Source organism: Miscanthus floridulus, chromosome 17 (assembly GCF_019320115.1).
Source record: "Miscanthus floridulus cultivar M001 chromosome 17, ASM1932011v1, whole genome shotgun sequence".
Taxonomy (NCBI): Eukaryota; Viridiplantae; Streptophyta; class Magnoliopsida; order Poales; family Poaceae; genus Miscanthus; species Miscanthus floridulus.
The window spans coordinates 14,335,151-14,357,701 of NC_089596.1; the positions used below are offsets into that span (position 1 = coordinate 14,335,151).

Consider the following 22,551-nt stretch of genomic DNA (forward strand, 5'->3'; position numbering starts at 1 on the left):
CACAGTGTACTTCTTTGATCCCATACATACACACAGTGACTCCGATCCGGCACACAGAAGACGACGTCCATTGATCCCATAGCAAGCTAGTGCTTATTTGTACGATACACAAATATCTAGCATCGATCAGTCGTAGTAGCAGCGGATCACTGCATCATGGGTTCTTGGGTGCGCACCATCACGTCGCCCTTCAGGAAGATGCTCAACCCGCAGCGGGACGGCAAGAAGACGCCGCGCCATCGCCGCCGCCACAACCACCACCACCAATCTCCTTCTCCTTCTTCATCAGGTAATTAAATGTCCTGGCTTGCTTGGGTTTTCATGGTGCTCGATCGATCAGTCTCCGATCCTTCTCTTACCGTCGATGAAATGGATGCTGATGGTGCTTCTCGACCATTGCTGCTACAGCCATGGAGCACAGCGGCGAGATGGAGAGGTCGCAGCTCTACGGCGAGGTGATGGCGTGCACGTACGAGGACGTGCAGGTCATGTGGTCCATGCTCGACAAGGCCAGGATCTGCAGCGGCGCCGCCTCGTGACCGCCACACAACAAACCTTCATCCATCCATCCGATCCGTCCGTGCCTGTCCATGGCGGCGAGCCGGCGAGACGGCATCGATCCAATCCACCAGTATATATACTCCTACGCAGCCATATTCTTCATTGCAAAGCAAGCTCTTGGCGAGACTACTGCGGCTTTATACCTGCAGACTGCCGAGGCGGCATGCAACTTCTTATATTAGCTGTGAAACCCTTTGCAGTTGGTTTTGTGTGGCGTCGCATAGCATGTATGGTTGAGTCTGATGAATCCCCGTTGCTGGCACAGACACATGGATGATAGGATCCTATGGTGTGTGTGTGTGCGCGCGCTATCTTGGAGAGATTTAGTGACTGTACCACAACACAACATTAGTATGTTGTTGCTTTTGAGGCCATCATGCATGTTTTGCTTACACTTCTTTATCTTTGATGTCAGAGATGCATGCATGTATTCGTCACCCGATACATGCATGGGTTCATATAGTATTTCTGGAGATCTGAACTGGTTGCAGTGCTGCACTGACTTTATTGCTCGGTTTATGTTTCTCAGTCATTTGGGAGAAATGGCCTCCTCTTCTCATAAGTCAATACGGTAGGATGTGGACACGGTGGTAAAAGGGCTAACTCCCGCTACCAGTTTCTCATAATCGGGGAGTACTGCTTATTTCGTCACAAAAACAAAGCAAAACAAAAAAAAGAAAGAAAATATGTCAACATCTGTCATGTACCATGATATCTATGACAAGAATCACTCAACAATAACACCAATATTATTCACTCAAATCATGGTACAGTCTAAGAGGATTTAGAGGGAATTAAGTAAGAGAAGCAGAGGAATCTATAAGGTAGCATCAAGCACAGGTAAGAGGAGGAAGATGACTTCGTCAGTTCTGTTGGATGCCTCGTTCTGATTCTGCCTGGATATTTAATTTAGAGTTAAATGTACCAGAGATCCATTAACTTGTGAAGAGGTTTCAGTTGGGTCCATCAACTTTCAAAGTGACTTTTTGGATCCATAAACTTTTAAAATGGTTCACTGCATGTCTATACCTATTTATTTAATCTTAAATTCAAAGCACATTTATAGAAAACCCCTTCCCGCACCACGTCACGTACGCGGGCGGCTCCGTGACGCGCTCTTCACCCACCCGGCCACGCTCGACACAGTGGCCATGGACCAGGACCTCAAGGCCCGCTGTTCCGCACCTTCTAGGCGCAGTTCCTGCTGAACGCGTCGCTGGCGCTGCTCCGCCTCACCGTCATGTACGTGGGGCCGACGCTGATCCAGAGCTTCGTGGACTTCACGTCGGTGGGCGCCGGGCAGCGGCCGCTCGGGGAGGGCGCCACTGAGGGCGAAGCAGAGCACGAGGTTGCCCGCGGACGTAGGCGTACTCGAGGTTCGCCTTGTTGCTCAGCCTGGGCGAGATGAACAGGGGCACCGGCTCCCGGCTGAAGGTCGGGTGGGAGAGGCCGGCCAGGTTGCAGCTGACGCTGATGTACACGGGCTTGCTCTCCCTCAGCACCGTCGCGATGGCCGTGTCGATCTGCTCGTGCGCGTCGGCCTGGTAGCAGGTGATGGTCTGGAAGCAGCGGAGCTCCTGGGAGAAGTCGGAGAGGCCGATGGTGTGGTGCAGGATGCGGTTGGTGCCGTAGTAGTTGGAGTTGCTCCACGACGCCGGCGATGAGCATGGCCACAACGGAGAGCACCATGCCCACGCCCATTCGCTGGAGTAGCGTGACGCCGCCCTCGATGCCGGTGAGCCTGCGCAGCCACGGCACCACGAGGCGGTCGTAGAGCGGGATCCACACGGCGAGCTCCAGCGTGGGGAAGATGGTGAACGACGCCGGTGGCACATCGAAGCAGACGTAGGTGTTGGTCTGCACGAACGCCACGTAGTAGACGATGCAGGTGGCCCACACCGGCATGATGCGGAGGACGCACTTGGCCTCCTCCACCTGCTGCAGGCTGCACAGCAGCCACGGGTCCCTGGGGCGGCCGCCACTGGCGTCGTCGACCTCGCTCCGAGTTCCTCTTACACCTTCGGCTTCTTCTGCACCAACCACTAGGCGCCGCCCTGCACCGAGTTCCTCCTCGGCGTGGCCGTCGTCTACTGCAACAGCGGCGGGATCATGACCTCCGTGGTGGCGGGCATCCCGCAGGTGGTTTGGTCTGCCAACACGCAGACCGTAGGAGCCTCACTGTAGCTTCCTCGTCCTGGCCGACGCCTTCAGCACGTTCCTGGCGGTGCTGTGTCGTCTACCGCAACCGGCATCACGCACGGGCGCCGCCATCCTCCTCCTGGGCATCCCGCGCGCTTGAGTCCGGCTCTGGCGCGGCGTCCGTCGAGCCCGCATGCGCTCGAGCCCCTGCTCCGGGTTCGTACGCGGCGTCCTTGCCTCCGCTCATGGTGAACACCATCACGTGCTCCTAGCCGCAGCACGAGGAGAGCCCATCCATGAAGCTGAGCACACGCGCAGTCCACGCCGCCACGCCTGGGAGGTGGACTTCGAAATCCGTCACGACCGCCACGCCGCCCTGTCCGTGGCATTCCTCCGGTCGCAGGGCTTTGACTTCGACGCAGCGCGCGAGCGGCGTCGACTCGGCGGTGTTCGGAGCGAAGCTTGCCGATGCCGGGGACGTCGAGCTGACGTGATTGGTGAGCGGCGCTGCGCGGGGCCGGGGACGTCGAGCTGACGCGCCTACGACATCGTCAGGACGCTCGGCGACGGAGACGAGGCAGGGGTTCGTCGCGCGTGGACCTATGTTGCATCGGCATAAGAAGCATCGCCGCCAACCTCGGCCTCGGGGTTCCGCGCCTCCTCCCCCGTCGCGTAGGTCACGTTCGCCAACTCCGGCGTGCAGGAGGACGCCGCGTGCGGCGCCGTACCCGACCAAAGGTAACGACGAGACCACGGCCACGGATCACCTTCTCTTTCGGTTCGGGGCTGTAGATCGATTGTAATCTCAATGACGAAGGACGAATCTTTGGTCGCATCCGCATGCAGACAACCTGATCAAGAACGACGGTGGGCGTGCTGCTTCCCCCGAAGCAGAAGGACGCGACGTTGCCGCTGCCCGGGTGGATCATCGAGTCGCTCAAGGCGGTGCGGTTCATCGACGCGGCCCACTTCTCGGTCCCGGCGAGGCAATACGCGGTGGAGCTGGTGGCCGGGCGGGAGAGCGCCATCGCGCAGGTGATCCGCACAGTGCCAAACCGCGCCTACAACCTGTCGTTCGCCGTGGGCGACGCCAAGAACGGCTGCCACGGGTCCATGCTGGTGGAGGCGATCGCGGGCAACGTGACGCAGAAGGTGCCGTTCGAGTCCGCCGGGAAGGGTGGGTTCAAGGCGGCGGCGTTCAGGTTCGTGGCCGCCGGCGCCCGGACCCGCCTCACCTTCTACAGCTCCTACTACCACACTAAGGTAGGGGGTTTTCTACAAATGTGCTTTAAATTTAAGGTTAAATAAACAGGTATGGACTGTAGTGAACCATTTTAAAAGTTTATGGACCCAAAAAGCCACTTTGAAAGTTAATGGACCCCACTGAAACCTCCTCACGAGTTAATGGATCTCTGGTGCATTTAACTCTTTAATTTATATCCACCCCATTCCTGTCCCAACAAAGGGCCTCCGAACTGCTTTCAGTGGGCTAGTTAGTAAGATGAAGAAAAGGTTACAACCTTGGAAAGGGGGTAATATGACATCTGGAGGAAGGTTGATCCTAACAAACTCCACTCTTAGCAGCTTACCTACTTACACAATGGGAGTTTACAGATTACAGGAGAGTGTTCACCAGCAGTTTGACTCAGTAAGGGCCAAATTTTTTTGGCAAGGTGCTTCGGATAAATTTAAATACCACATGATGAAGTGGGAGAATCTATGTATTCCTAAGGATTATGTGAGCTTTAGCTTAGGGATAATAGAGACTAGGAGAATGAATGATGCCTTACTAGGGAAATGGGGCCTGGAGAATGTTACAAGCTAAGGAGGAGGATATGGTGTATCAGCTTCTCAAAATGAAATATTTCAAGAATAGGTCGTTTATACAGTGTAAGAAAGACAAAGGGTTTCTTCGCAAAAAAAAAAGAAAAAAAGAAAAGACAAAGGGTCGTCTCAGTTTTGGAAAGGGGTTGTCAATATTAGAGATCTTCTGCATTGGGGCTGTAAAACAAATGTAGGCAATGGTATGAGTGTTTTGTTCTGGGAGGATGTTTGGGTTGGTGATATTCCTCTTAAGTTGGAGTTTCCATGTCTATATGAAATCTACAGTGAAACTAATGTGGTGGTTAGAGATTTTTGGGAAGGTGATGGCTGGAATATCAGATCTAGAAGCGCTTTAGGAGGGGAGGATATTCTGGAGTAGGATAGGCTCATGGTTTTATTAGATGATTATGTTCTGAATGAGGAACCTGATACTTTCAGTTGGGTCTTAGAGAAATCACAGAGCTATTCAACTAAATTTATGTACAGGTATATGTCTTTTCGGGGTATTACAAATGACAGGATGAAGAATTTTTTTGAAACGGAGGATGAAGAAATTGTGAAAAACCAAGCTACATATGAAGATCAAGGTTTTCATGTGGCAGGATAGACTTCAAACTGGGGTGAACTTGAAAAAGAAAAAATGGAAGGGGAGCAGCAAATGTTTTTTTTTTGAAGAATCTAGAGGGGCCAAGGCCCCTACAGTAATTTATTGAAAAAGAACCAAAAGAGTTTAAGCAACAGTACAGGCTAACGAAAAAAGAAAGGGAGAACAACATCACAGAGCAGGGAGCAAACTAAGAGACCAAAAAAACCTCAAAAAGAAAATCAACAACAGGAGACAACCTATTCTAGACTTCGGATCCATGTGATCAGCTGCTCTTCCTGTCCTGTCTTCACTTGATGCTAAAGAAGCAAGAGTTCTCTGAAGAAAACACGTCTGCATCCAGGCAGATCTATACTGACACCTTTGAAGATAAGGTCATTTCTTGCTGTCCAGATAGTCCAACACATAAGAATTATGGCCTCCATCAAGAACTGAGAATTAAGTTGAATCTTCAACTGAACAGAAAGCTCAGGGAAGTTGCTGCCCAAAGGGATGTCAATGCTTATTATGTCCCTGTTCAACTGATTCTTCCACCAGATGATTGCACAAGACACAATTATAGGAATCCAGATGCATGTTCCTTCTTCTCGGAATGTTTCTGGTGCTAAGTCTACCATTGAGTAGAAGCCAAAAGAAGACTTTATGTTTAGGCTGACATCTGCTCTTCCATAGCCATTTGAAGGTGGGGTGAATATCTGTATGTCCAACTTGAATTTTATAGACTTTGGCCGAGGCAAAGATGTTGGATCCCCAGGAATACAACCAACTGTCATTATCCTATACTCTTATAAAGCTAAACTCCACTACAGATTTCTCTCAACATGCAAACTATCCACATCAGCAATCCATTAGAACTTGCAATTATAGCCAACTAGCATATGTAATTATAATAGTTATCTCTTCATCCACTAACATGCATTTAGCTGTCCACATCAATGTGTCAAATCATTCACCAAAATTAATTTAAGATAGTTTTATTCATATAACTATAAATATAAATAGTCTAATTTCTTTTTAAATTATCTGGAATCCCCGCAGCAATGCGTGGGGTATTCTCCTAGTTGTTACTAAGGGGCATACTTTCAATCAAGTGCTGAATGTCTTGCAATTGCAGAAAGGTTGAGACAGTGGTAACCGAAACAAATCTGAAAATACCTCATGACTGAAAGCTTTCTGAACTAAAATCAGTTTGTTCTTTGCAATGGAGAAAATCTCAGGAGCTGACGCAGCCAGGGACTGATTATTCCAAGTGTCATACCAAAATAGTGCACTCTCTCCATTCTCCACATGAGGACTAGCAATAAGTTTAAAGTCTGGAAGAAATTTCATGGTATCCCTCCACCAAAAGGAGCCCTTTTTGACATGGTTTGGCAGCTTCCCATTTCTGTAATTCTTCTCCCAGATCAGATTGACCCATGGGAGGTCATTTTTGTTGAACAACTTAATGAAAGTTTTTAATGAGGAGCGCCTTGTTTTGCTTCTCAATGTCAATAACTCCCGGGCCACCTTCTTCCTTGGGTTTGCATACCATCTTCCAAGCTGCCTTTGGTGGTTTCCTTGCATTTATATCTGGTCCCCTCCATAAGCAATGCCTCCAGTATTTACCAATTTGCTTGATAACGGCCTTGAAGGACTAGGGTACACAAGAAAAAAGTGGGCAGGGAAGAGAGGACTACATTTCTCATGTGTAGACGGCCTGCCTGGTTCAAGAAACAGGACATTCCTGTCAGTCTTTTTTCACACCTATTAACAATTGGGAGGAAATCTTGAGCCCTTGGCCTAGCAATGCTTAAGGGCAAGCCAAGGTAAGTGAAGGGAAAACTTCCTTTAGAGCAACCAAAAGTTCTGGCCAGAATTTCAAGCCTCTCATTTGACACATTATTAGGTATCATCATTGATTTGCTGAAGTTTACCCTGAGACCGGTACTCATTGAAAAGCTATTTAACAATGACCTGATTAAAAAAAGTTGCCTTGTGTCACCTTCTGCAATAATCAGTGTATCATCCGCATATTGTACTATAAGAAAATCATTGGCTGTGCCAGTTGGTATTGGAAGTTGCAAGAGGCCCATATCCTTGGCCTTGTTTATCATTGACTGTAAGAAATCTGCTGCAAGAACAAATAATAGGGGGAACAAGGGGTCGCCTTGCCTAACCCCCCTTTTGCAGTGGAAAGTTTTCCCAGGAACCCCATTAAGCAGCACAGATGAGGTGCCTGAAGAAAAAATGTCCTACATCCATGTTAACCATTTCTGCCCAGACCCTTTGGCCTCCATCAGAGTAAGCATGGCCTGGTGCTCAATTTTATCAAATGTCTTTTCAAAGTCTAACTTTATGATGACAATCTCCTTTCTTGAATGGTGGCAAAGATAAAGATATTCATATGACCAAGCCAAACAATCCTGAATTGTTCTATTTCTCATGAATCCATACAGATTCCTATGAATTAAAGAAGTTATGATGGGCTGCAACCTGTTTGCAAGCGGCTTAGTGACCAACTTGACTGAGGAGTTGAGAAGAGATATTGGCCTGAACTGATATGAAATTGTTCTTGCCCCATCAACTTTTGGGATAAGAGTGATGTAGGAGGAGTTGATACTCTTAAGACACACTTAATTAGTGTGGAAGGCCTGACAGAGATTATAGAAGTCTTGCTTGATGCCAGGCTAGCTTTTCTTCAGGAATTCATTATTAAACCCATCTGGCCCAGGTGATTTATCGTTTGGGAGGGCCTTAATAATACTGTCAATTTCATTCTGGGTAAATGGGGCTTCCAGAAGATCAAGATGATTGCTTCTCTAAATGAAGAAGCTTGGGTTAACAGTAAACTCAGAAAATTCAGAGGTGCCCAACCTAAATTTGAAATCATCCCAAAGGACTTGCTCTTTCCCTCTGTGATCACTGACTACTACCCCTTCATTGGAAACAAGCTCAGCAATTGAATTTCCCCTGTGCCTTATAGTAGCACTGGCATGAAAGAAGCTTGTACCTGCATCACCAAACTTTATCCATTTGACTGCACCTCTTTGCTTCTAGTAAATTCTATGTTGCTCAAGAAGTTCTAACAAATGATTTTTAAGCAACTCTTTAAAATTCCATTCCTCCACACTTAGATCTCTATAGTCCCCTAAAACTTCCATGAGTTGCAGGGTTGCTTTAGTGTTTTCAATCAAAGTTTTCAGACCTATTTTGGAAGCTTACCACTCTTTCAGTTTTCTTCTCAGGTTCTTACATTTTGCTGTTAGAATCTTGGCACAATCACCATCTTGGACAGGAGTTGCCCAACAATCAGACAGAATCTCAGTGAACTGATCACTAAGTAGCCAATAGTTTTCAAATCTAAAAACTTTACTCTTAGGGATAGAGGTAGCAACTGAGACTAGGCAGGGAGTATGATCAGAAGGTGTCATGTCAAAAGCTTTGACAGTGGTGTTTGGGTATGAAATAGTCCAACTCTCAGAAGCGAAAACCCAGTCTAGCTTTTCTAGCAGAGGTGAAGGTTGCATATTTGACTAGGTGTATTTTCTACCCAGCAAAGGAATTTCATTCAGGCCCAGCAAACTGATGACCTCATTGAATAGAAGCTTTTCAGCCATATTCCCCCCAGGTTTGTTTCTATTCCCATGCCTCCTGATTAGGTTAAAGTCTCCTAATAGAATCCAATCAACATTGTCTGGGATCTCAATTTCTTTTAGCCAGTTAAGAAAAAACTCTTTACCTTCTGTAGTATTGGGCCCATAAACACAGGTCAGCATCCAAGAGGTATCATTATGACAAGAGGTAAACTCTATGGACAGCCCAAACTGGTTACTAAAGGTTCTTTGCCCAGAAAAGACTGAGATTTTTCAAATAACAAGGATGCCACCAGAGGCTCCAACTGAAGGGATGAACTCATAGGTGTCAAAAGCACTTGGGCAGAAAATGTTTACAAGCGGTCTGTCAAAGGCCTCTCTTTTTGTCTCCTGTAAACACACAATGTCGTAGGATGATTGCACAATTTTATCTCTCACAGCATCCCATTTCCATCTGGCATTAATGCCCCTAACATTCCAAGAAAGAACATTCCACTTTCAACAAAAGTTTGTACTCATGACTGAACTGTTTAAAACAAAAGATTGGAGACCAAAGCATAGCTAGGTTCTCAGGATTATATCTCAACAATGACAACAAGTCAAAGGAGGACAAAAACTATTAGGATCCCACTTTAGCTGCCTTTAGCTTGATCCTTTCCTGCAGGCCCTTCATGCTCAGCCTCATCATCTTCAGTCATCTGCCTGCTGCTGCCTTTCTTGCTGGTACCCTTCTTCCCTTGCTTCTTGATCACTGGATTGTTCTTCTTCTTTTTGAGCACATCATCCTCTAGGCTCTCAGGATTCATATCACAGAACTGCATACCCAAATTTCTAATAACTTTAGTGGAAAGAGTTGGTGGAGATGGAGAACAAGCTAAGCATCTTTTATCTAGGCAACCAGAGGGTTTGGACCCTTTGTTATTCAGCTTAATTCTTGGGCTTCTTCTTACCTCGTTGTCCACTAAAGGGGTTCTTCCCTTGCTGGTCTTCCTCTTGGGTGCACGTTTAGGGCTCGAACTTTCTTCCTGCACTTCCTCTATAGTCAGGGAAGCCATCTCTCCTTTTTCTTTCACATGTCCCATTTCTAATGAACAAAGGAGTCCAGTATCAGAGGGGCATCATTTAAGTAATGAGAAATCAATATGACCCCACGTACCTGTTATGAACGACGTATAGGAATATGAAGTAAAGAATCAAGCCACAGAGGAGACACACGATTTAACGTGGAAAACCCCTCCAATGTGAAGGGGAAAAACCACGGGCACCAGCCAGCAACAATCTCACTATCTCAAGAGTTTTTTGGGTTACACGCCTATGGCGGCTTACAAGAGAATCGAGTCTCCACGAAACCCTAGCAAGGGTGTATATACCGTACCGTACCGCGGGGGCTCCGCCCCCCGCACCCCCCGAGCACAGGGGCGAGACCTGATGGGCCAGCTTCAGACTCCGCTACGCTCCGGCCCAAGCCTCCGGCGACGGGCCTCCGCTTCGCTCCGTCAGAAGCCTGGCCTATATCTTGAAGTGAATTTGGAACAACTCCAACAGTACCTTCAAGATGATGCATGGCCTTTGAAGACAAGAACTCCTTGGCCCAACAAAATGTTGACGTCGAAAGTGATCCGAATCAAACACCAACAGGGCCTTGGACGCCCGGGCCGCTACGGACCGAAGAACGCAGCGAGGATATCACTCTTTCGTGGTGAAGAACGGAGAGGTTTACAAGCAAACCACCAAATAATAACCAACGTGCTTACGTGACGAAGAACCGGCTAGTTTTCAGGCAAACTAGCAAAGAAACCGTCGAAGCTCTCGCCCGGGAGGGACCCCGTCAGGGCAAGGACGTCGTCGGGTTGCCCTAGGTCGGCCGGCAAGCCTAAGGCGCCATCCTTAGTCGTCGGATCAAGGGATGAACAGCATGGGGGTTGGAGAAGAGGGCAAAAGGGTTGGAGAAGAGGGCAAAAGGGTTGGAGTAGAGGGCAAAAGGGTTGAAGTAGAGGTAGTAGATTGATTTGTTTGTCGATTGGATAGATGGTAACTCAATCGGCCATGATCCTCTCATATATATAGAGGGGGGTGGTCTTATCCCAGTAGGAAACCTCTCCAAGCTTTATTTTCTAAGTTTCCCACGAGTTTGGAACAGTTCGGATCGGAATCCAAAAGGCCAGATCCGAACAGGATTTTCTGTCAGGTATGTCGGAAGTCCAGTCGGAAGTCCCGACTTGGGTCGGAAGTCCCGACTTGAGTCGGAACTCCCGACGTAGGGATAACCCCAGACACCCGAGCAGATTTCTTCAGGCTTCCCGGAAGTCCCGACACACGTCGGAACTTCCGACAGTCGGAAGTCCCGACTTGGGTCGGAACTCCCGACGACGAGGCATCTTTCCGAGGGCATAACTTCTTCATCCGGACTCCGAATTAGACATTCCATATATGTTTCTTGACCGTCTCGACGAGAGGAATGCAATGGTGAAGTCCGTTTCACATTTTGACAACTTCACAAAATGAACATTTTTTGTTGTCAACATATGCCCCCCTGTTTTCAAGTGAATGATGCATAAACCTGAAAACACTTAATCAAATAAATTAAAACCAAACAACGACGATTCCCATCTCATCGGCTGCTCAGTGGCTAAGGACGATGTATACATCAGCCATTTTTCTAAGGGCGATACATGTATCGGCCATTGTTTGGTGAGCACTTAGGCTTCTTGCCAAACACTTGGAAAGTACCTTTTTAAGTACCTCCCGTTGATTGCTCTCGTGAGACGTTCACCTTGCAATGTCTCTAGCACATATGAATTTCCGAATATAACTTTGACCACTTTGTAAGGACCTTCCTAATTCGGTGACCGCTTGCCAAACTGATTGCTCTTCGATCCAATTGGTAGTATGGTTTTCCACACCAATTCTCTCACTTGGAAGGATTTGCTCCTGACTTTCTTGTTGTACGCTTTGGCAACTCGAGCTTTATCTTTCTCTATTTCCTTGAGAGCTTTTAATCCCACATCAGTCACCTCATCGATATTATCCATCATCAAATCATGATACACAACAGCTGATAAATCATTTTGTTTAGTAAGCCTGTATGCATCCAAATTCAATTCGACAGGCAACACGGCCTCTTGGCCATATACTTACTCAAAAGGAGTAACCTTTGTAGCACCTTGTCTTGAAATGCGATGTGCCCATAGAGCCTCAGACAAAACTTCATGCCATTTCCTTGGATTCTCCTCAATTTTCTTTTTGATGAGCTTAATCAAAGTCTTATTACTAGATTCAGCTTGGCCATTGGCTTGAGCATAGTATGGAGATGAATTGAGTAACTTGATCTTATATAATTTGACAAATTCTCTCACCTCTTTAGACACAAACGATGTCCCTTAATCTGTAGTTAATGTTTGAGGGATGCCGAATCTATGAATAATATGCTCAGTAATGAACTTAATTACTTTCTTGTGTGTCATATTCTTCAAAGGAACTCCCTCGGTCCACTTAGTAAAGTAATCTGTAGCAACTAACACAAATCGGTGTCCCTTCGAAGATTAGGGATATATTTGGCCAATGAAGTCTAACCCCCAACCACGAAAAGGCAGCAGCAGGCACAAGCTGAATATTTCCAAATTTCTGGCACTCTTCGCAACCTTTATAATAGCGAAAACAATCGGCCCTCATAGTGGGCCAATAGAAATCGGCTCTACGCAATAACCACTTCATCTTCGGGGCCGATTCATGCGTACCACAGATGCCTTCATGAACTTCTCACATAGCCACTCTTGCCTGATCTGATCCCAAGCACTTAAGTAGCAAATCTTCGGTGGTTCTTCGATAGAGCTCATCATTATGCAATACATATTTGAAAGCACTCCGCCGAACACTTTTATCAATTTTGGCACTTGGATCATGTAGATATCTCAATAAGGGAGTCCTCCAATCTTCTAAATCGGCCCCAACATCACTAGAAGTTATATCGGGCTGATTTGATAGCTTCTCAAGCGAATTCACCGGGCTGGTCAAAGGAGAGTCGGCTGAACCAACTGGGCCGGTAGGCTTAGCCGATTTAGAGGTGTCAGCTTGGCCAACTAGGGCAGTCGGCTTAGCCGACTTGGCCACATCAGGAGAGTAGTCGGCTGAGCCAACTTGGTTAGTCAGCTTAGCCGACTGGTCTGTACCTACATAGGAAAAATTGAAATCTTCATGCATCGGCTGTTCTTGAATATAGAAATTATGTCCGCTGACATCATAGCCAGATGCTTGCTGAGCTAACATGTTGGCCTTTTGATTTTCATGCCTCGGAATATGCCGAATTTGAAATTCGGCAAAATAATCAATAACATCAAGGCAAGCATCAAGACAAGCTCTTAGTGATCCTTCTAAACATTGAAATTCACTAGCAACTTATTGTACTACCAGCAAGGAATCACCATAGGCTTCAACATGTTATACCCCATGGATTGCAATATAGCCAAGCCGAATAAGAAAACTTCACATTCGGCTCAAATGTTGGTGCAGATATAATTTTAATCGGCTTGATGTCTTCAATAGCACCATTGTGAGAAATAATGATTATGCCAACACCTTGGCCTTATTTGCAAGCCGACTAATCATATTGTCACATCCATGAAGTAAATCAAAATGCATATATGATGCCCCCCGGGCCTTAAGGCCATCAAAGTAAATTCCATGGGGCTTTCTAATAGCACGATGGTCGCAAGCATTCATCGGCTATATTTTTACACTAAGGGCGATATCAAAATATCGGCCTTATGAATTCATCCACAAGAGCATGCATAACCGAAATAAATATTTCGGCTTCTGATCATCGATAAGTAAAATAACTTGGCAACCCTCCATAACATAAAGATCCACACCAAAGATCAAAATAAGAAGCTAAGGGATAACCATGCATACCGGGGAATGAATTCCACATAGGCATAGGCAAAGAATATGGATGATGCCATGACCAATAATTTTGATGATTTAGTTCAAACCTCCAACTTGGTAATTGTTTCTTGAATCTCCTTCTCTCCTTTGCTTTTATTGCACCACTTGCTTGAACATTATCCTTCTGAGCTTGAATACTTGCTTTGGAAACCCATGCCAAGCCTTTTTCTTTTAGCTTCTCTGTACTAAGCTTTTGTAGCTTGTTTTCTTGCCACTTTGGTAAACCGATTGAGTATATCGATTTTATTTCTGTTTTGGACAGCGGTAAATCTTTCTTGATTTTGGACACTCCCACCTTCTTTTGTTCAGATGTGGCACCTAGAATATTAATAGATGACTTCCTCACTTCTTTGCCATCAATAGCCGGATTTTTCAGCAATGTAATCGGCTTTTCAATTGTTAAATTCAGATTTGAACTTTTCTTCTTTCGGCCATCATACTTCACGCGGTAAACTTGTTTTACCACTTTCTTCTTTGTTTGAGCTCCAGACCGGTTTTGATCAAACTGGTCTTTACAAGATGATGATCTCTCTAAATGTCTAGGAGCTGCATACTCTATATATTGTGGCCTAAAATATGGTGAAACATGTGCCTCTTGATCAAACCAGCCCCAAGATGAATAAGGATGAAAATATACGGGCTGTGGTCCATATGACATGGTAATTGGCTGCTCAAAAGGAGAATATGTTGTTGCTGCATGAGATCTATCTCCTTGCCAATTCCACTCTTGAAACTTGTGCTTTGGAGGCAACTTTGATAATTGGATTTTCTTTGGCTGATTGGTGACATTTGTTTTTGTTATCTTCTCATATTTAGCTAGAAGTTCCTTGAAGCTAAGCTTCGGCCTTCTACTTCTTTGTTTGTCATGACCTTTACCTCCATTAGCTTTACGAGCATCCTCCTTCTCTCCATCTTGATAGACATGCTCTAAAGGAGGATTCTTAGCCGATTCCCCTTGCTCAACGAGATCAATCAGCTTTTGCTTTGGTTGGAGAGATTTCAGCTGCCCCCCAGTGTCTTCTGTAACTGTGATAACTTTGTTGTCCTCTAGAATATCTTCTATTTGTAATTCATCAACAACAACCTTGCCTTCACTTGAGGGCTCCACATCTCTCTCTTGGGCGTTCAAGCTTTGAGCTTTGAGTGAATCGGCTAATGCAAGCCGATTCGAAACCTGTTTGCCATCAAGACCAATTAAATCCAATTGAATCCAATTGGTCTATGTGTTGAGCTTTAGAAAATCACAATCGTCCTTTATGAATGGCCGATTGGATGACTCGACGAAACACATTGCAATCAGAAGTATTATGATCAGATGAATTATGCCATTTGCAATATGTAAGTTCTTCTAAGTTTTTAACAGATGGCAAAGCATTGTGATCAATGATTTTAATAAAATTATTCTTAAGTAGGATATCAAAGATATGATCACAAAAAGTAAAGTCAAAGGTGTACTTTGATTTCTTGAGCCAATTCTTTTATGGAGTCGGCTTTAAAGCTAGGCAAACGAATGGATCGGATTTATTATCAATCCATTCGGCCACACCTTTGCAATTGCTTATAAGAAGCTTTAACTTTGATGAATTACCACTATCGGCCTTGCCATATGGAACAATGTCTTGGCCGATAGAATCTGAATTTATTTTATTATTAACAAATAAATTGCTATTCTCAATCGGTCTATTATAACAATTAGCAAGGATATCTCTAATAGATGCAGAAATTGAAATAGTATGACCGGATTGAAATTTGAGCAAAATATTTGTGTTTTCTACCTTGTTGATCATGTTGGAAAAATGCACGTCCCTGATTTGCATGATGTTGCTCTTCATCTCCAGAGAATGATCAACAATAGGTGCTGAATCATCTGAAGATGCATCGGCAGCTGTCGAGACTGAGAAAGTCGGTTTAGCCGACTGGAAGTCGGCTAGGCCGACTTGGGCACTAGCAGGGGCAGTCGGCTTAGCTGACTCAGGGCAGGCAGCAATCGGCTCAGCTGACTTTGAAGTCGGCTCAGCCGATTCTAAGTAGGCAGGCAGCCCTCCTTTATTGCTTGTAGGGGCTTCATCTCCATTACTGATGCGGTAATCACTAGATAAGTGTACAACCCCTTTAACTCCTGAATAATCAAGTCTAGCTGATTTCTGGCGTTTTTCATGCTTTTCTATAGCAAGACTTGTTTTTTGAGATGTGATTGATTCAGAAAGTATATTGTATTGTTCGGCTTTTGTAGTCGAACCTTTGCTTACATCCGAATCAATTATTTCTTTCATGCCCACTAGCAATCCTATTTTAGCCGATGACCTAACTGTGATCGGCCTTTTCTCTTTAATCTTTCCAAAATATTCATAGAATTGCTTCTCTAATTGAGACCATTAACCAATAGTACATTGCGACAAAGATGTAAACCATACAAAGGCAATACCAGTGAGAGATAAAGGAAAATTTCGCACTCTCATATAGTCTTCTTTACCGGCAAAACCTAGCTGTGAGAGATATATACTAATATGTTCTATAGTGGTTTTATCATCTTCACCACTAAATTCATAAAAATCAGGTACCCACCAACCATTAGGAGTTTTCAAGTAATCATAGCATAATGGGTATGGTCTATGATAAGTGGGCACCTTCCATTTAGAGGAACCATATGGATTTTTAGCATGGGCTAAATCTTCATCGATTCGGTTTGATTTGAGAGCAACAAATAAAGCCGAATCATGATTGCTTGCAAGTGCACACATTGCTGAATTTTTATTGATTCGGCTATAATTATTAGCAATATGTGGAGCCGAATCACAAGTTTTAGCGCTCGAATGCCTTGCTGAAATTTCACTAATTCGGCTATGGTCACGGGCGAAATACAAAGCTGAACTGTGGGCATTGATCTTTGCATAAGGTGCTGAATTTTCATTGATTCGGCTATGGTTACTAGTAACACATGAAGCCGAATCATAAGTATTAGCACTTAAGCACCTTGCTAAATTTTCATTAATTTGGCTCGAGTTGGGAGTAACATATGGAGCCGAATTATGAATAGGAGCATTGGCATATGATGCTGAATTTTCAGAATAATTGGCTAAATAATTAGCATTGTTATAACCAATTCTCTTATTCATCGGCATGTCTTGTGGTGGGACCACATATTGTGAACTTATAGCCGATGAATAACAATTTACATGTTGGATGTTGCTAGTAGCATCAAAACTCGAAGAATTTACAACATGCATCGACTTTTGACCACAATATTCATAATTATGATGTGTATGATGAGGAGCATTAACAAAAGTATTAGCCGATGTAACATATCTAGTATTATTACAACTAGCAACACCAACATGAGAGCTCAAAGAACTTGCAAAATAACTATTAGGATCATCAGATGCATTTGCAAGTTGTACCTCAGGGTGATTGTAGTAATATTGTGATGCAACACCTTGGTACTTCATGATTTATAACTTGACCGCCTTGCTGAATTTTTCGATAAGCAGCGCAACTTGTTGCAAAATCGCAAACAAGATCACGAGGGGTCAAAACCAGATGCGATCGGCCTTTTAGGCCAGATGCAACGGTAATGGCGAGATCAAGAAGATAGATCAACGAGGAGTAAGGCTAGGTCAGAGAGATCAGCTATAAGAGATAGCCGAACCAATCTTCCCCAGCGGAGTCGCCAAAAAGTGTGTTGACGTCGAAAGTGATCCGAATCAAACACCAACAGGGCCTTGGACGCCCGGGCCGCTACGGACCGAAGAACGCAGCGAGGATATCACTCTTTCGTGGTGAAGAACGGAGAGGTTTACAAGCAAACCACCAAAGAATAACCAACGTGCTTACGTGACGAAGGACCGGCTAGTTTTCAGGCAAACTAGCAAAGAAACCGTCGAAGCTCTCGCCCGGGAGGGACCCCATCAGGGCAAGGACGTCGTCGGGTTGCCCTAGGTCGGCCGGCAAGCCTAGGGCGCCATCCTTGGTCGTCGGATCAAGGGATGAACAGCATGGGGGTTGGAGAAGAGGGCAAAAGAGTTGGAGTAGAGGTAGTAGATTGATTTGTTTGTCGATTGGATAGATGGTAACTCAATTGGCCATGATCCTCTCATATATATAGAGGGCGGTGGTCTTATCCCAGTAGGAAACCTCTCCAAGCCTTATTTTCCAAGTTTTCCACGAGTTTGGAACAGTTAGGATCGGAATCCAAAATGCCAGATCCGAACAGGATTTTCTGTCAGGTATGTCGGAAGTCCCGACTTGGGTCGGAAGTCCCGACTTGAGTCGGAACTCCCGACAGTCAGAACTTCCGACTTTTGTCGGAACTCCCGACGTAGGGATAACCCCAGACACCCGAGCAGATTTCTTCAGGCTTCCCGGAAGTCCCGACACACGTCGGAACTTCCGACAGTCAGAAGTCCCGACTTGGGTCGGAACTCTCGACGACGAGGCATCTTTCCGAGGGCATAACTTCTTCATCCAGACTCCGAATTAGACATTCCATATATGTTTCTTGACCGTCTCGACGAGAGGAATGCAATGGTGAAGTCCGTTTCACATTTTGACAACTTTACAAAATGAACATTTAACACAAAACTTATCTGGAGACATCAACATGACACTATGACAGTGAAAAAGTTGGACCACTCAACTAGAATGCTGACTGTAGGCAAGTAGGGTTACCTGGACAAAAAGAACTTGGCCCAAATTCTGGTTGCTTCTGCAGTCCTCCTTTCCCAATCCATGAAAACAGGGTCAGGCACCTCATTTCTGATCAGAACCATACCCACATTCAGATGCTGATTTTCATTCCCCAACTGTTGCTGTTCCTCTGGAACCACCTGATCATCCAGAATGTTATCAGGTAAATTAGGATCATCTTCAAAGTTCATTAGCTGATCCAGAGGGATTTCTTCATCAATCATGTTGACATGGTTGGCTGGTAGTAGAGGCACTTGTTGCTGTAACTCATCAGCAAGATTCAGAAGTTGCTGCTCATCAGGTAGAATTGGGGGTAACAGATTGTTCTGAGCTTCCTGTGCAATGATCACTTATTCCACTATTTTATTGCCATCTAGCAAATCATTTAGCTCTAGAAATTCCCCTTGAGGTTGAACAGGGTTCAGGATGACCTCCTGGGGATTGTCCTCCTGCTCTGCTAAGCCATTCAGGCCAATCTGCATGGGTTGTACTGGTTGCATGTTGAGATCTTGCACAAAGACCTGCGGGGCCTGCTATTGAGGCTGGGGCCATGGAGCCCATGCACCATTCCAGGCTGGATTCTGTTTAGGCTACTATTCATTCTAACCCTCATCCTATCCTTGATCCTGCTCCTCATGATCTAGCCCAGCCCCTGGCTGCCTCAATCCAAAAAAGGCAAAGTGGCCGGGCTCCATCCCCAATTGGAAGTTCAGGTATAGGATCTTCATCCTGGGGTCTACCACCCAGCAAATTATGCTAAAGAATCTCACACCGGACTGTCCACGAGTCACTTTCAAACCCTTCAGACTTAGAAAAAACAATGAAGTGAGGGATTGACTGAAGATCGATCACCCGAGCTCTGATGACGACTCTGGTCAACCTTCTTTCCTCTTCTTGTAGGGTCAGGAACTTTCCAAAGGAGCCAATAGCATCTTGATAATATTCCTCTGCCTGGTAGTCTGGAGGGAACCCCAAAAGCATCAACCAACATTCAGTGTTGAAATGCACCCTTCTCCAATTTCTACCTTAATTGTGTCTAACAAATAGGGTGACATTATCAAACGGAGTAGGACCCTGCTGGATAACAATGTCCCTGTCCAAGGCTCTGACAAACCGCACATAAGCTTGACCCAAACTGCAGGGCTGAATATCAGAGATCGCAGTCCTCCTAGCCTCAAAGAACTCTCTTAGAACCTCATCAACCACCTCAAAGTCAAGAACATTACTCGGCAGCGGAGCAATGGTGACGATGGCGAGATCTTCATTTCTTAGAAGTGCCCTTCTAGAAGCCACCGCCCTCACCATCGTCGGGCGGTTGACAACGTCTTGCCACACCATGGTCCTCAGAACGAAGGGCCCAGGATCGGCTCTCTTGTAAGCCATGTCGCTCAGAGGATCGCTGACCGGAGAGAACGAGGTGCACTGTAGCTCAAGGTTGGGGTTTTCTGCTACAGGGGAAGGTGAAGGCTCGCATTGAGTGGAGCGAAGGGGAGACAAGGGGACGGCCAGTGACCATTCAGATGGTTTAAGACGGACAGGGGGAGATGGGCCTGGAGACTCGCGGTCCACCAGCAGGGTCTCCGGCTGCTTAGGCCAAGGAACAATAAGTTCTGGCACAAGTTTCAAATTGGCCCAAGGAGACGAAAGGGCCTTGACCAATTCCCCAAAGGAACTAAAATGCTACGGCCGGGATGGGCCCGACTGAACCGGAGCCTGGAACCAATTAGGTTGACTAGCAAGCGCCATTTTTTCTTTTCCGTGTTCGCAGCTTGTCGTGGTTTAATGGCGAACACAGGACATGAGGCTGTGACATGGCCCGAGGCACGGCATGCACGGCATCTAATTGGCCAACGACAGTTACGTCTGGAATGCCCCAAGGCATGGCATTTGGGACAAGGAGCTGCAGCCGCCGCCACCATGGGAGCACCTTCACGCCGGGGTTGGGGACGAAGAAGTTTAGGATCCCGGCGAGCAGCAGAAGGTGCACTGGGGAAGGAGATACGTTGGAACACGGGGATTCTAGCTTTTGGCTGTCCAGAGCTCCGTCCAAGGGGCACCGCTTTGGCTCCAGAGAGATGAGGATTGCTCACCGGAAGTCGGACAGCATCAGCAAAGGAGAGCTTAGGAGCTTGTTTGGGGGCAGCCGCATGCCAAGAACAACGTTCCTCATCCAGGAACATGGAAAGCTCGAGACGCCAGTTAGGGCCACCTCCTCCCCAGAGGTGAAAGAAGAGCTTGAAAAGATCACATTCGAAGGAGATCAGTCTACGAATAGCAAGCCCAACCTCCTTGGATGCAACGGAGAACTTGAAGACCCTATCACCCAGGGCAGAGACCTTGAAGCAGGACGCAACACCCCCAATGATGGCTTATCCGCGCCAGCCTACAGGATGGCCTTCCGGGCGGTAACGGCTTTTAGTTTCGGTTACCGTGCCGGGACAACGATTCCGAAATTAAAGGTGGAACCTTCAGTTCCGGGTCATCGAGCCGAGACTAAAGAGGGACCTAACCGGGACTAAAGGCCCTCCAGCCGAGCAAACGTGGCCGCACCCTTTAGTTCCGGTTGGTAACCCCAACCGAGACAAAAGGTTTTGTTTTCCTTTTTTTTTGTTTCTATTTCTATTTACCTTTTTTTTCTATTTTCACGCTGCTACCAGATTTTTTTTTGTTTCTATTTCTATTTTCCTTTTTTTCCTATTTTTAATTGATGATTCGTTTTGGTTTTTGAATACGCATTCTACGCTGCTAGAATATACGTACGTTTATAATGTTCAACATTTTGTATAAACTATAGTACGAAGGACCTTTAGTCAAGGATCAGCGGTACAATCTTGTTCAAGTTCGTGCTGCTTGGTTCGAGAGCTGAGCTTTTAAGTTAGCTTTCACTCTTCTGAGCAAGCGAGGTGGTGCTAATAGGTGGGACTGGCCAGCAATTCCAGCATATTGCGTACTGGGCCGGCCCATCGAGGCTCCTGTAAACGCCCGGGACTAAAAGACCTTTAGTCCCGGCTGATAATACCAGCCGGGACTAAAGGTATACCTTTAGTCCCGGCTCGTAATACCAGCCGGGACTAATTGATTTGGTCGTGTTCAGTTGCATCGGACCAGCTAGGACTAAAGGTCTTCGTTTTCAGTGTCAACAATAAATGCAAGCAGGTAAATGCAAGCCGGGACTAAAGCTTGTAAATGCAAGCAGGTAAATGCAAGCCGGGACTAAATCTCGTAAATGCAAGCAGGTACAAGTAAAGCACCATCAAGTACGTATTCGTTTCTTATTGCTACTTTAGTCCCGGTTGGAGTTTCAATTCCTACGTACAAATGCAAGCACGACAACCGGGACTAAAAGCTTGAAACATGCATATGGGTCCCAGTTGGAGTTTCAAGCTCTAAGCTTTAGTCCCGACTGAAGTTTCAAGCTCTAAGCTTTCTAGTACAAGTAAAGCACGGCAATAAATGCAACCAGGACTAAAACTTAGAGCTTTAGAGCTTAGAGCTTAGAGCACGGCAATAAATGCAACCGGGACAGCACGCTATCAGTCCCGGCTCAAAAGACTGTCTGTTACAGTTTCAAGCTTTAGTTCCGGTTGGAGACAGCAACCGGGACTAAAGGTCCCTTTCTAGTCCCGGACGTAGCCTCCAGCCGGGAGTAGACTTTTACTCCCGGTTGGAGGGATCAACCGGGAGTAAAAGTTAACCTTTAGTCCTGGTTGGTAGCTCCAACCAGGACTAAAGGTCCCCTGCAGCAAAAGTCTGCCGCAGTAGCCGTTGGGCAGGAACCTTTAGTCCCTGGGGCAAAAAAAAAAATGTCGAGGCTAATGTCAAATTGGGACGTCGTTCTAAAGTCTGTTCTCTGGTACCATCACCAAAGCAGCCAGTGAGCACCACCAATCCCGAGGGATTAGGTCGGGAGCCTCATCGTCGTTATCCCGTAGAACGCCGTCTTGAGTAGGACCGACGGGGGCGTCAGCCCGAGAACGGGAGCCGGCGGGGGAGCTAGACACCGGCTTCGGGGAAGGGGTGGGCAAGGGCCACCGGCCCAGGAGGGAGCCGGTGGCGCACGCGCAGGGTGTTGCCTCACTCAGCTCGTCGGACGTGGAGCAGCAAATGTTGCTTGTGTGGGCTGGAAGAAACTGCAGAGCACATTTTTTCAGTTGCCATATGGCCAAGGTGGTTTGGGTTTGCTTCAAAGAAGCTTTGGGGTGGGACAGGGTGCCTGTTAGTTTGCAG

The 22,551-nt window shown here is 46.3% G+C and overlaps 1 protein-coding gene and 1 pseudogene across 1 annotated transcript; both read left to right on the forward strand.

Moving 5' to 3' along the window:
• Positions 1-1,021, forward strand: LOC136514871 (uncharacterized). Its single transcript, XM_066508579.1, has 2 exons — positions 1-289; positions 409-1,021. Exons 1-2 carry the CDS (start codon positions 157-159, stop codon positions 537-539), a joined length of 264 nt encoding a protein of 87 aa, XP_066364676.1. The 5' UTR covers positions 1-156; the 3' UTR covers positions 540-1,021.
• Positions 1,022-2,893: 1,872 nt separating this feature from the next.
• On the forward strand, positions 2,894-5,752 carry LOC136515278 (protein TEEBE-like; annotated as a pseudogene).
• The last annotated feature ends 16,799 nt before the right edge of the window (positions 5,753-22,551 follow it).

What these genes read in the sequence shown, in the direction of transcription:
- LOC136514871 (XM_066508579.1), top strand. Translation starts at nt 157, where the DNA reads ATGGGTTCTTGGGTGCGCACCATCACGTCGCCCTTCAGGAAGATGCTC. An exon ending in TCCTTCTCCTTCTTCATCAG is followed by an intron (nt 290 to 408) that starts GTAATTAAATGT and finishes TTGCTGCTACAG; the next exon opens with CCATGGAGCACAGCGGCGAG.